Genomic DNA, 15,020 nt, shown 5'->3' with positions numbered 1-15,020 from the left:
GTCTTTGAAGACTATGAGCTCCTTGAGGGCAGGGCCTGGGCATCCTGGCTTTGAAGACTATGAACTCCTTGAGGGCAGGACCTGGGTCTACTCCCCTCAAAGCCCTGAACACAGGACCTGGCACTTAGCAGGTGGCAGGAAATATTAGTTGAACTGGATGAATAATTAATTGACAGAACTGTTTTTAATTGAATCTAGAAGCTAGTTCTGCCTCGGGATTGCTGTGTGACCTTCAGAAAATGTCTGTCTCTTTCTGTGTCCTACTTTCTTTGGATGTAGCCCAGGAAGTATGCTCTCAACACACATTATTTCTGAGCCCCAAAAGGGAGGCTCGAGGACCTCAGAGTGACCCCTGAGCTGGTAAATTCTGATGCAAGCTTTGAGACCTAGGACAAGTCTTCTCTGTGTCTTAGTTTCTTCAGTTGTTATAAAGCTTAAATAGCTAACTTTTTAAAGCGCCTACTATATGCCAGCTTTGGTGCCAAGCTCTTTGCAGATATTATCTCATTTTATCCTCACATCAATCCTGGAAGTCATTCTTATAATGGCTCTGCTCCCACTCTCAGTTCTCCAGGCTCTCGTCTGCCCATTGGTGGATTGTCCATGTTTCCCATTTTGGTCCCTCCTTCTTTCTGGTTTTCTTCTCCTTCTCCCTGATTAGAGATGAGCAGGAAGAGGAGAGAAAAGTCTAATGCACAATGAAATGGGTAACTCCAAAGAAACATTGGGTATTTGGAAGGGGAGTATGGGTTATCCATCTCCATTGGCCCATTCAGAGCAGGTGCATGGAGGCACCTGTGGATAGAGCAATAAACATAGAGTTAGGAAGACTTGAGTTCAAATTCTGTTTTAGACACTGAATAGCTGCATTACCCTGGGCAGGGCTTTTCATCTCTCTCTGCCTCAGTTTCTTCATCTGTAAAAGAGAAGTAATAATAGCCCCAACCTTATAGGGCTGTTGTGGGGAATAAGATAATATATGTAAAATGCTTTGAGATCCTTAAAGTAGCTAGATGGCACAGTAGATAGAAAAAAGCTAGATTTTGAGTCAGAAAGTTGTGAGTTCATCTCCTGCTTCAGATAGTTACTAGCTGTGTGATCCTGGGCCAGGTGTTTAACCTTTCTGTGCCTCAGTCTCCTCATCTGTTAAATGATGGTAATGATCATATCTGCCCCTGAGGGCTGTGGTAAGGATCATATGTGATAGCATGTCAGGTACTTTGTTTCATATGTACAAATATACCTTAACATTTATTACATATGCCACCTTGACGCTAAATATATGCAATATAAATGCTAGCCATTATTAGGAAAGGGGAGACAATTGGGGTCAGCATTCCTGGCTAATTGTGTGTCCATAGGCTAGAGTGTAGCTGATGGGGTCTTGTTTTTGTCTCAGAGATGCTGTGCAGGCCTGGGAGCGGCTGAGCTGCAGTGGGCTGGGCCCCTCAGACTTGCCAGAGAAAGCATTGACGGGGTTGACTGCCCCACTGGCTGCTGACAGACAAGGTAATACCCAGGCCCGATATGGGCTGGCGGGGGTGGCAGGGGAGCTTTGTCTCTGTCTCTGTCCCGGTTGCCTGTCTCCTTGTCTGCCTTCCTCTCTAGCCTTGTCCATGTCTGCCTCTGTTCCTGTCTCTATCTCCCTCCCCCCCACCGTCTTACCTCCCAGTTGTTCCTTTTTCTCTCTTTATTTTTGAATTCCTTTCTTCTGAATATCTTGGAAGAGTAATCAGAAGCCTGGCTTCTCGCTTCTTATCTGTGTGTACTCTGGACAGGTCATTTCCCTGATCTGGCCCTCAGTGTCTTCATCTTCAAAATGGGTATCCTCATACTTGCACTGCCTACTTCACAGGGCCCTTGTGAGGATGGCACTATAGGAACAGAAGCTCACTTTCAGAGGCTGTGCATGTTTCCTCTTGTGGCACTGTGGCCCTGCCTCCTTCTTTGGTGCCTCTCTCCTTTGGCAGTGACCCAGGGTCACTGGGTCCATGTTTGTGTTCCTCTTTGTCTCTCCATCTCTCCCTCTCCTGTGTGTGATTCCTGGTGTCTCTGGCTGTCTCTGACTGTGTTTCTTTATCTCATCATTTCCCTGGTGTTTTGTGTCTGCCTGTTTGGGTTCTTTTTTTTTGGATAATTTCCTTCTCACTGTCCTCTCTCTGCCCTTCCCCTCCCAGTGCTGGTAGTCCCATTGGTGGACAAGGAAGCCGGAGGCGTTGTGGCCACCATCCTGGTAAGAGCGGGGGGGGGGGGGGGGGTAAGGACTGGGGAATGGCGACAGGGATGGCATAAGGGGGCCATGATCACTGTAATTTCCTGAGTGGGACCAGTGTAGACACTTTGAGATCATCCTTTCTCTCTATCTCACATTGTCCTTTGCAATGGGGAGTTGGAGGAAAATATCTCTGTTTGAGTGGGCTTATGGAGTGTTCCATCCCTGGATCAGGTTATTGCCTCTGGATTATCTACGGCATCACCATCTCTCATTCCCTATGCTCCCTTTTTTCCCCCACTATGACGCCATACCAGCTACACTTTCCCTCAGCATCACTGCTGCCCTTGGTCAATTCAAGTGAACAAAGATTTATTAATTGCCTTTCATGTACAAGGCACTGGACTGGGTAGTGGGGGTCCAAAGACAAAAAAACCCCAGCACCTGCCCCAAAGGACTCCAAAGTCTATACAGTCTGTTCAGATGAAGCATGAGGTTTGGTTATTTGGGGAGGAAAAAGTACTTCATGGAGACAGAGAGAGAGAGAGAGACAGAGACAGAGACAGAGAGAGAGAGACAGAGACAGACAGACAGAGAGAGAGAGAAAGAGAGAGAGAGAGAGAGAGAGAGAGAGAGAGAGAGAGAGAGAGAGAGGTGACTTCTGATCTTGACTTAGAAGGGAGATAAGATGATGAGATTCAGGGTAGAAGAAGCTGTGCTCCAGGCAAGGGGAGTGGGGTGGGGAAGTGAATGCTTGGAATGGAGGAGATAGGATTTGAGCCTCTAGCTAAGTAATCCAGTTTGGTTGGGAAATAGAGACTGTGAAGGGGTATGGTATTGAATAAAGCTAGGAAGATAGGCTAGAGACAGATTGTGGAAGGCCTTTAAAGACAGGTTAAGGAGTTGGGGTAATTGGGAGCCACTGAAGGCTTCTGAGCAGGTGAATGGTAGAGGTAGAGCTGTTCCTTAGCAGGACTATTTTGGTAGTTGTGCAAAGGATGGATTGGAGGAGAGACAGTGGAAGCAGGGAGAACATTGAGGAGGCTTTTATAATGGTCCAGGCAAGATGATGGCTTTTCATGGCGACTGTATGTGTATAGAGAAGAAGAAAAGAGAGAATGGCTTCCATAGATTTTGTCATGGCAGAACTGACAGGCTCTTTCAGTTCGCTGGATGGGGGTGGGGGTAAGGGAGAGGGAAGAGGCAAGGATGGCTCTGAGGTTATGGACCTGGGTGACTGAAAAGGTGGTGGTTGCTTCAATAGAAATAGGAGCATTGGGAGGAGGGATAGATTGTGGGGTGGCAGTTATGAGTCCCATTTTAGACATGTTGAACTTGAGATAGACACCAATGGCTCTGTGAGAATGCTTCCACTAATTGTGCGCGTCAGAGCTTTTCTGTGCCTGCCTGTCTTATGTGACTCTTGTCCATGGCCTTCCAGAGGTTTGAGTTTGAGGTAGAGATGGGAAATCCCTGTGGAGTTGCCAGGAGTCAGTGGGTGATGCAGGACTGGTGTTGAGGAGGAGAGACAGATAGAGACAGACAAAGAGAGACAGAGTTAGAGAGACAGACTAAGGGAGGGAGGGAGGGGGAGAGAGAGAGAGAGAGACAGAGAGAGAGAGAGAGAGACAGAGACAGAGACAGAGAGACAGAGGCAGAGAGAGAGAGAAAAATCTTGAAGCCATCTGTCTAGAGTTGACATTTCATAGAGTCATTTAGTCCAGCCTTCTCACTTTACAAATGAGGAAACTGAGGCCCAAGGAGTCTAAGTGACATACCCAAGACCACACAGATAGTATCATAGGCAAGATTTGACCTGGAATCCTCTGACCCCAGAACCAGGGTTCTTTCTGCTATACCACTCCAATTGATCTTACCCTTTAAAGTTTGCCAAGTGCCTTACACATATTATGTTGTTTGACCTTCAGAAGAACCTTGTGAGTTCAGTGGGGCAGGTAGTCTCAGACCCAATGGCAGAGGAGGAAGCTGGGGATTAGAGAGGATAAGCCGCTGGCTTATGGTCCCTTGGTTACTTCACAGACCACTGGTCATGCAAATTGACATTGGAACCCCAGGCCTCCCCATTACATCACACTGACTGCTAATGATGGTGGTAATTGGACTCGTGGGATTAGATGAGATCACTGAAGGAGAGAATGTATAGAGGGAGAGAAGGGGACTTGGGAATCATAGGATCCTAGCTCAGGTGGAAGGGACCTCAGGGCTCATCTAGTTTACTCCACCCCCATTTCACAAATGAGAAAGCCAAGGCCCAGGGAGGGAAGTTGGGACTTTCTTAAAGTCCCTTAGGTTGGATATGTTAGAGGCAGGTCTTGAATGCAGATTCTCTGACTCTAGAGTCAATACTCTTTCCTTTGTGTCCCCTAAATATGTCCCTTGGGGAGCATCCTCCCAGGGGAGGAATATCACTTGAGAGGAGAACCTTTGTGGACACTCACTGTTAGGGAGCAGGAGACAGATAATGATCCAAGAAAGGAGCCTGGGAAGGAGCAGTAAGGCAGGGAAGAGGAGGAAGAGGAAGCCCAGGAGAGAACAGTGCCAGAAGAATCAAGGGATAAGACAGTCAGTATTCAGGAGAGGGGGTGGCTGGGGTGGTCAGAACTTACAGAGGGATCAAAGGAGATGAGGGCTGAGAATAATCCACTCCATTTGGCAGGTGAGATCATTAAACATCTTTGAGAGGAGAGTTTTAATGGAGTGCTGGGGTCGAGAGCCAGATTGCAAAGGGCTGAGAAGTGAGTGGGTGGTAAAGAAGTGGTCGCAGTGAATGTAGATTGTTCTTTCTAGGACTTTGGCAGTGAAAAGGAAGAAATAGAACAGGAGCTGGAAGGGATGGCTGGGCCAAGGGAAGATTTTTTTTTAAAGAATGAGGCAGACCTAAGCATGTTTGTAAGCTGCAGGGAAGGCACCAGGAGATAGGAAGAGGTAGAAGAGGAGAGAGGGAATGATTAATGAGGTGAGCTCACAGGGGAGATGGGCTGGGCTGGGGATCAAGGGCACAAGCTGGAAGGTTTGCCTTATCTAGCAGGAGGCCTGGCTCTTCCTCAGGCTCTGGAGCAAAGGGGGACAGGAGAGGCAAAGATAGAGTTATGAGGTAAGGGATAGGGGAGAGGGGCTCAGAGACTGGAATTTGGGAAGCCTGATGGCAGGGAGGAGTGAACCCTGTTTGAGGGATGAGGGCTTCTTGTATCAGCGTTGAAACCCAGGACATACATGGAAGGGGGGTAGGGAGGGAGAGAGAGAGAGACAGACAGACAGACAGAAACCGAGACAAAGAGAGAGACAGAGAGAGAGACAGAAAGACTCACCCCCATAGAACACAAGCAGACAAAGACCCATTACATAGAGGCAGGGAGATGGGTAACAGGGACTTTGGCAGTCACTGGCTAGCATAATGCTGAAGGAAGGAGTAAGGCAACAAGAAAAAGAAGCATTTATTAAGCATCTATGAGGGGAACGCTTGCTGGAGGTGAGGCTCATGGTGAGGCATGAGCCAAGCTTGTAGGGAAGGAAGATTAAGATGGCATGGGGATGAGGAAGGGTGTCTTAAGGCAGGAGGGGGGAGACTAGCCAGAATGATGGTATGTATTAGGGAGTCACTGAACCATAGACTCATAGACACACTGGAGAATCCCGAGGGGATACAAGACCAATCATAAGTAGACAGCTGGAAGGGTAAAGGTAAGGAAATGATAGACTCATAGAACATCAGAGCTGGAAAGGGCCTTAGAACATAGAACATAAGATCTAGAAGGCCTTAGAACCCAGAATGTCAGAACTGAGAGAGGCTTTAGAACCCAGAATGTCAGAGCTGGGAGGGCCCTTAGAAGCCAGAATGTCAGAGCTGGGAAGGCCCTTAGAACCCAGAATGTCAGAGCTGGAGGGCCCTTAGAACCCAGAATGTCGTCAGAGCTGGGAGGGCCCTTAGAACCCAGAATGTCAGAGCTGGGAGGGCCCTTAGAACCCAGAATGTCAGAGCTGGGAAGGCCCTTAGAACCCAGAATGTCAGAGCTGGAGGGCCCTTAGAACCCAGAATGTCAGAGCTGGGAGGGCCCGTAGAATCCAGAATGTCAGAACCGAGAGAGGCCTTAGAACACAGAATGTCAGAAGTAGAAGATATCTTAGAGACCATTGAATTCAGCTCCTTCATTTTTACATAGTAGGAAACTCAGGTCTAAAGAGGACTAGGGGCTTGCCCAGGGTCCCACATCAGGTTAGCAGCATAGTTAGGACTAGAAGCCAGGGGTCCTGACTCCCAGCCATGGGCCAGGCCTGTGAATCTAAAGAATCACCACCAGCTCGTCCCTCTCCTCACTTCATCAATAAGTACCCAGATCAAGTGCAGGATTTCCAATCCCTCCCCTCATCCACCATGAACAGAGCCTGAATGGGGCTGGATTGGTTAGCTCTTATACTTTGCCAGGTCCTCTGAGCTGTCATCCCCAGCTCATTAAAAGGGAATTAAAGTGATTCAAAGGCATCTGACCTTTCAAACAGCCGACTTCTGGGAGAGAGGAGAGGGGAAGAGAGCCAGAAGGGGGCCCCTGTTTGTGGGGGGTTGACCAATGACCCCTGCCTTCAGGTAGCCCATGATCTAAGGGGCTACATACAGTTCTTTTCCATAGGAAACCCTCAGTCTGAGGGGGGAGACATATCTCTATCTTCAGGGAGCTCCCTCTCCCCAGCACCCAAAGGCTCTCTCGCTCTCCAGGGAATGTGCCTCTCATTCACACTGACTTCCCACCATCTGCTCCCCTCCCTGACTCTCTTCCTCCAGATTGTCAGATGGCCTCCTGTCTGCAGAGGAACTTGGGTTAGTGGATTTGGGAGATGGCATGCCTGTAAAATATGTCCCTGGCCCTGCTTCCTCTGCTTGGGGAAGATGGGTGGGGTGGGGAAGGTGAAGACAGGCAAGATAAGAGGTGCCTTTCCTGGTTCCCTCTTTAGGAATCTATGGAAAGGAGGCAGGGGAATTTCCAATATGGTTTGATATATGGGGTGTGACATTCCTGCCAGACTTGTACCATGACTTTGTTTAGAATTCTGTAGGACTACCCTAGAACAAAGGGAGCAGACATATTCTGTGTGGCCCCCAGCAAAAGAGGGATGTCACAAGAAAGCACATTTATGGTCAGTATGAGGAAAAAGCTTACCAACAGTAAGGACTATACCATCATGGAAGGGACCGCATCAGTAGGAACTGAACTCTTTGATCCCAGAGAGCACAGAATCATAGGATTCAGAATTGAAAGGGTCCTTGGGATCTTAGTTTAGGTCCCTCCTTTTTTTTAAAAATGAGAAAACTGACTCACAGAGGAGAAATGATTTGTCCAAAGTCACACAGCTAGGAAGTAACAGGTCCTTTGACTCTAAATCCAATGCTTCCCATTACACGGGGAAATCCAAGGGTAGATGACTCCTTGGTTGGGGATTCTGTCAGGAGTGTCCGTGCTCTGGCTGGGCATTTGGGAATTTGGATGAAATGCTCTTTAAGGCCCCTTCCAACTCTGAGAGTCTGAGCTGTACCTGCATGTGCATTTATGTATGAATACACTTGACTGTGTATCTGTGAGCAGATATGCCGTTCCCTTAAGTAGGTCATTTTAATCTGCAAACTCATTTTGGTAGTGTTTGTGTTAGCCATATCACCCTACAGGGCTTGCTTCTTTTCTCTCTTCTCCTTTTCCCTTTGTCCTCTGGTCCAGAGGCAGGAGGATTGATTAGATGGCCTCTCAAGGTTCTTTCCAGCCCCAGGACTGAGGGATACTGTCATTCGCTTATACTTTGCTCGCTAAACCATCCTTCCTCATGCTTTTAACATCTTCAGAGATCTCCAAGCACTCTACCAACACAGGTGTCGCCAAAAGAAGGCTTCTCACATTTGGGGGGATGAGAAGGGTGACACAGAGGGCTAGAGACAGAACAGAAAATTGAAGCCAAATTCAGAACTCCTTGGATGCTTGAAAACTCTTGGAATGAATGTTATACAAGATGGAAGCCAGCCCAGTTGTCTTTGATTTCCATACTAGAATTCTGAAGTGTGGGCCGTTCCATCCTAGATCTTTGGGGCAGGGGGTACATTTTGTTCTGTCATCCTTCAATGAGAACCATTACCTTCCTACACCCAAGACCTAATTTCCTATTAGAGGTGGGGAGCATGGAGGGCATTCCATGCTAGAACGCTGGGGCTTGTTTTGTAACTTGTCTTCAAATGCTGATATTGCTGGCATTCTAGAATCCAGAGGCAGCATATTCCCCAGTCCCCTGCCTCACCTCAACAAAGACTTCTTTCCTTCTCAGGCCACTCTTCTAACCCCTTCCTGGGCTCAATTAATCTTTTCTGTGGGAAAGATATTATCCTGTGGTTTAATCCAGCCATGTGTACCTGCGATGAGTAGCTGTGACTAATTCCAAAGATGTCTTGGGATTATCTGGAGGCTTGGGAGATTTCAAAACCTTTTCTAGTAAGTGCTGGGTGTGAGAGCTGGAAGGAATCTAGTCTAGATGGTCTTGGAGGCCCAGAGAGCTTCATTCATTTATCCAAGATCACCCAAGTAGTAAAAGCTAAAGGTAGGATCTGAACCCAGAGAATGGAGGTGATTGTATTCTTGGCCACTTCAGAAAACTCTCTTTGTGGGTCTGTGCAGGAGGGAGGTACCCCCTGCCTCTTGCCAACAGGTTTTCTTTCTTTCCGTTGGCGCTTACTGCTAAGCCTCATCGATGGGAATGGTCTAAAAATGGAAATGGAAAATACCTTGAAGGGTAGTATGTTCCTTCAGTCAGTCATATAATTGATTAATCAACAAGCATTTATTAAGTATTTACTATGTGCCAGGCTCTCCAAGTGGGGGCTGGATGACCATTTGTTGGCTATATTGTGGAGAGGCAATTCCTGCTCAGGAATGGTTTGGGTGAGTGGCCTTCTGATAAGATCCTTCATAACTCTGAGATTCTGGGATTCTGGGGCCCAGATAATGACCCTCCAGCAATGACTACTGTAGCTCAGGGGCCAGTATCCTCCTGCTCTGTGGCTTTTTTCACTAGTGTAGGATGACAGAGGCCAAGAAAGGCCCAGATGGATGGAGAAGAGCCAGAAGTTCTCATCTCAGCCCCTGGTGACCTGGGGAGTTTTGACCATCGGGAAGTACACCTGATAGACTGTCAAGGGCCTTTTGGAAACTGAGTTCTATGTTCGTGAAATCCATGGTTCTGAGGATTGGGGTGAGGCCTGGATCTACCACTGTCTCGCTGTGTGACCAGGAGCCCCTCTCCTCCATGGATCCTCAGTTTTTTTCCTCTTTTAAGTAAAAGAGATAATATCTAAGATCCTTTTACACTAGAACATCCTCTGTTCAAAGGTGATATAGTCAGTTTGCTATAGTGAAAGGAGCTCCAGGTTTGCAGTAAGAGGATCTGGGTTTGAATCCTGGCTTTGCTATGAGAAGATTGACAAGATGACCTCTGTGGTCCCTTCCATATCTCATCCCTAGACCCTTGATCTTGGTAGCTCCAAGGTGCTGTCACTTCCAAGCTTTATTTCATTAATTCCCTGACTCTGCTTTCAGCCCATCTCTCTGGTGTCACTTGGCTGTGAAACTTCTACTGTTTTGTTGAGCTAATTCAATTGGCCTCAAAGTCCCTTGGTCTGGACTGGGGAGAGGCAGGGGGAGGGGAGGGTTGTGCTCAACTCAGAGTGTCTGTCGCCAGCGGGATGGACTCCAGTCCCCCTAGATACAGGGATTCCCCTTGAGACACTGCTGCCCTGCACACAGAGAGTGCTCAGCTTCTCAGTTCCCAGGGAGGCTCTGTTCCCATTCATTTGAGTTGGGGACCATGTGCATGCGTTTGAATGCATGTTTGTGTCCAAGGATCAGTAAAAGTGTAGAAATGTGTGTCTGTATGAACCTGTGTGCTTTTATGTATGATTCAGTGTTTGAGTGTAAAGATGTATGAGGGTGGGGACATATTTGGGAGTATGTGTATATGTATATGTGTGGGCTTGTGTGCTTTTATGTATGACTTAGTGTTTGACTGTAAAGATGTGTGAGGGCAGGAATGTATTTGGGAATGTGTGTGGATGCACATTTGTGTCCATGCACAATCGTGTCCTTGCATGTGTTTGAGGGCTTGTGTGAGCATGAGAACACAATTGTATTGTGTGTACATCTGAGTATTCATATACTTCTGAATGTGTATGAGTATGTTTGTGTGTGCCCAGGGTATGTATAAATGTTTGTTTGCATGAATCTGTATATACGCTTGAGTATATGTCTGTGCACCCATTATATGTGTGTGTACATTCGGGGCTTGTGTGTGAATGGCTGCATGTATGCTCATCAGTGTTTCTTTATGTGTGTCCTTGTGTCTATGTTTGTAAATCTGTGAATGGCTATTGTCAGACAGATACCAAAGGCCATGGGACATTAGAATGTGAGCTCATTGTGAGTAGCGATTGTTTCATTGTTTGCACTTGCATCTGCAGAGCTTGGCACACAGTAGGTGCTTAATAAATGCCTGCCGATTGATTGATTGATGTGTGGACCAGGACTTTGATCCCTGAGTTGGCCCCACTTTATCGCTTCTCCTTCCCTAGGCTTGTTCCTTCTGCCCTGGCTAGGAGATCTGGTACCACAGAAGAGGCCTAGAGCTGAGCAAAGAAGAGAATAGATCTTAATGGGAATGAGCCCAGCACTGTATGTAAATCACATGCAGATGAGACTGTGGTATCCCACAGTCCCTAGTCCAGCCACCTGCTCCTGGAGAAGTCACAGATAGTGCCCACCAAGGGGCCATCTCCATCCCCTCCCCACCCACTAACCATCCCTGGGGCAGGGGAGGGGAAGGGAAGATGAGGAGGAAAGGAAGGCTTTCCTTCACTGCTCCTCCCAAGCCCAGGCCTTAACTCCCATCACTCTACAGCAATTATGGTAACCTCTTTCCCAGCATCTCCCCTCCCATATTTCTGCATCCCACACCAGAGTCATCTTCCTCTGGACTGGGAAGTCTCTCACTGTTAACCTTTCCGGAACAGGAGCCTGCTGTGGCTCCCTACGGCCCCTGGTAGAGGGTTCAGACTCTCCAGCACTTGAGGCTCTCCATAGTCTGGCTGTATCCTCTCTAGCACCTTCTCTTTTTGTAGACAGTCAGACCAGGTTTTCCACGTTAGGCCTATTCCCACCTTGATGCTTTTTTTCAAGCCATCCCTCTACTGTGAATGCCCCCTTCCATATCCTCTTAAGTCTTTCTATTCTTTAACACCAAGCTCAGGTCTCCCCTTCTCCAGGATGCCATCCCTGACCACTCCAGGCCATGGTTCCTTATCTGAATCCTTCTACACTTCAGCCAAAAACTATTATGTCTGCTGAATACAGGTCCCTGTGTTCAGCAGTAGTGATAGGGACTCCAAGATGAAGTAAGCTGAGGCCCTGTCCTCAAATGACAGGGGCACCAGATCCAGAGTCACAAAAATCTGGGTTCAAATCCCAGCCTTGCTGCTAAATACCTGCATCACTTTGAATAAGTCTCTTCTTCTTTCTTCACCTCAGGTCCCTTCTCTATAAAATGAGAAAGGTTATCTCTAAGGTAGAGTTTCTTTTTTTTTCTTTTTCTTTTTTTGGAGAGGAGAAGGCAGGGCAATAGGGTGACTTGCCCAAGGTCACACAGCTAGTAAGTGTCAAGTGTCTGAGGCCAGATTTGAACTCAGGTCCTTCTGACTCCAGGACTGGGGCTCTATTCACTGTGCTACCTAGTTCTAAGGTAGAGTTTCTTAGCGGGGTCTGTGAATCTTCTTTTAAAATATTTTGATAACTGCTAGTTTCCTTTGTAAATCTTAAGTATTTATGTATTTTTATGCATTTAAAGACATTCTGAGAATGTGTCTATGGGCTTCAGCAGATTGCCCAAGGGGTCTGGGGCACAAAAATGATAAAGAACTCCTGCTCTGAGGTCTCCTATGGCCTAGGTGTCAGAGAGAAGCAGTGGAAATCATGATAGATCTGGAGTTGGGAGAGACCTAGGTTTGAATCTTGACTCTGACACTCTGTGACCATGGGCAGACCATTGCATTTTTTTCTGAGTCTCAGTTTCCTTCATCTTTAAAATGGAAAATAAAAATCTATTTTTAAAAATCTGTAAAATATACATGTAGTACCCATCTCCTCCATGTTGGATGGCTTCTAGTTATGGACTGCCAGTTTTTAAAGATTTGAAATTGAAAATCACCCAGAAGGCAAAGGAGGGGCACCTGAGTGAGCTGTAACCAGGGATGTGCTATAAATGCATAACAACCAGCTCTCCAAAACTGCAGGCTGTATTTAAAATTTGATATACATTATTTTGATTTTCTCCATCACTTTCTTAAGTCCATAAATCAACAAAAGAATAAATCAAGCTCAGATTTGTAATGTTTGCTGATTTCCAAGGTATAAAACGCTCACACTGAAAGTTTAACAGTTGACTCAGGAGCTGGAGTTGGCTCCAGCAAATCCCTGGCTGTAACACATTACACTCGAGGAATTAGGACAGGGAACCATAGTAAAGGATGCCCTCAAAGAAATGTAGGAGTCAGAAGATGGCCTGGTCATATGGGGAGGGCTCAGATTGACCAACGGACAATACACATACACTGGTGATATCCTTGCATTGTCAAAAGGAAGGCTACCAGCATGTTGGGTGAACTTCCTACAGAGAACTTACAGGAATACATGGTGTAATGGTAATGGGAATTTGAAGCCCTATGCCAGCATATTCACAGTTGCCATCGGTGCTGTGAATATTGCGTTGATGCTACACATGGGCAAGAGTCACTTAGAATGGACAGCCAAGGCTAGATTTTCATCATCATTAGAAGGAATAACTGCATCCAGGAGATAGCAGAATTATGACAGTATTTGAGTGCCCTGCCTGCACTAAAGATTCTTGTAAGGGTCAGTTGTGCGTTAAGTACTGGAAAAAGACTATTATTGTTAGGATTCCGTGAGTGGGGGGATCAGTCAATCATTTAGTCAGCCAATCAATAAGCACTTGTTAAATGCCAGCTTTGTGCGATGTGCTGTGCTAACCATATGCTCTCAAGGAGCTCACAGTCTAATGGGGGAGACTACAGGCAAACAGCCCTGTACAAACAAGATCTATACGGGATAAATTGGAGATAATCAACAGAGGGAAGGTACTAGCATTAAAGGCTTCTTGTAGAAGAAGGTGAGACTAGCTGGGACTTGAAGGAATCCTGGGAAGCCATGTAAGTACACAGATAAGGATGACACAGGTAGGGTGTGATAAGGGCAGACCCAGCCCATTATAGTATTTCAGTGTGGTGGGTACTTCCCCTTCACTGGAGGAAGCTGGATGCCTGGTCTGGGAGTTTGTATCAGGGAGCTCTGCCCAGGAACTATTTGGACCATGTGGCATCTGAAGTCCCATCCAGCCCCTGAGATTCTGTAATTCTATGAGAGTCTGAGGCAAAGCGATGTGAAGAGTCGCTTACTCTCATTGGGATGGGCCTGGGGGGCTTCATGCTATATAGAGGCAGTTCTTGACTTGGGCATTTAAAAAAACAGAGAAGGATGTCAGAGGAGAAGAGGGGAGAGTGCCTTCCTGATGTGAGGAATGCCTGTGCATTCTGTGTATGTGAAGGAGAGAGCAGCATGAGGAACTCCCTTCAGCTGGACAGTAGAGTGTCAAAAAGGGAGTACTGGCAAAATGAGATGGCAGAGCAGTCTGGGAGCAGGAGGACTTTGACAGGCTAAGCAGGTTGTTTATCCCTACCAGAAGAGCAGTAGGGAGCCAGTGAAGTTTCCTGAGCAGGAAAGTTATATGTGTGATCAGACTTGTAGGTAAGGAAGATTAATTTGGCACAAGTCTGATCATGTCTCTCCTTGCTCTCTGCAGCAGTTAAAGAGTGCACTGTGTTAAATCCAATGAGAATGTGGGTAGGGAAGCCTCCGGGCTGGGCATAAAAATGGAGACATCCTCATCTTTCATCTTTTTGGGGAGAGCATGGGGCACATACTGTGCAGGGATATCGGGATGAAGGTGAGAGGGGGCATGGAGGGGGGACCCTGGGGAGAGTGGTGACTTCATCGGAATAGGGAAGAGGTGAAGCATTTGAAAGACTAGCCTGGGGAAGAGGGTTGGGTTTGTCCACCTTAGCTCCAGATGCTGTAACTGGGAGCAGTGAGGGGAAGCTGCCAAGACAGATTTCAGCTCAGTGGAAGGAATAAGCCATCCTAATAATTAAGGGCTATTCCTGTATGGACCAGGCTGCCTTCTTGGGAGGCAGTGAGTCCTTTGGCCCTGGAAGTCTTCACGGGGAGGCTGCATGAACATGCCCTTGCCTGGCAGCAGGATCCCCAGGCAGGTTGGATGCTCTGTCCTTTTTGTGATTCTGAGAAGACTCACAGAAGAAAGGAGAAGAATCAAAGAAGAAAGACTGGAAGGGAGTTGGGGTGGGGGTGCGGGGTTGGGGAGGAAGGAAGGAGAGGGGAACAAATAGAGAAAGAAAGGTGCTCTGTAGCCTCAAGTGTGTAGTCCTGAATTTGTCCCTTTCCCCTCAGTCGTGTCGCAGAGGGGACAAGAGCCAGCATGGCTTTCGGCTTCATTAATAAAGGCAGCGTCCAGAAGGAAGGCGGTGATAGTCCTGTTATCTTCTGCTCTGGTCAAAACTCATCTGCAATAGCGTATTTAATTCTGAGAACCACATTTTAGGAAAGACATTGATAAATTAGAGTGAATTTGGAGGAAGATGACCAGGATCGTGAAAGAGCAGGCTATGGAGGGAAGGAAGTAG

At 47.1% G+C, this 15,020-nt stretch overlaps 1 protein-coding gene across 1 annotated transcript in view; it reads left to right on the top strand.

Annotated features, from left to right (window-relative positions):
- PDE2A (phosphodiesterase 2A) overlaps positions 1–15,020 on the top strand; it is a 168,516-nt gene that overhangs the window by 119,243 nt on the left and 34,253 nt on the right. Inside the window, exons 5-6 of the mRNA XM_069070795.1 lie at positions 1,400–1,509; positions 2,178–2,233. Coding sequence (XP_068926896.1) covers positions 1,400–1,509; positions 2,178–2,233 — 166 coding nt within the window. The remainder of the gene's footprint in view (positions 1–1,399; positions 1,510–2,177; positions 2,234–15,020) is intronic.

This window comes from Petaurus breviceps, unplaced genomic scaffold (genome assembly GCF_028583685.1).
Source record: "Petaurus breviceps papuanus isolate PSGF00001 unplaced genomic scaffold, PetGlider_PUasm1.0 90823, whole genome shotgun sequence".
NCBI lineage: Eukaryota > Metazoa > Chordata > Mammalia > Diprotodontia > Petauridae > Petaurus > Petaurus breviceps.
Note: the sequence above shows the minus strand (reverse complement) of the source record. Positions and strands in the feature narration are given on the sequence as shown.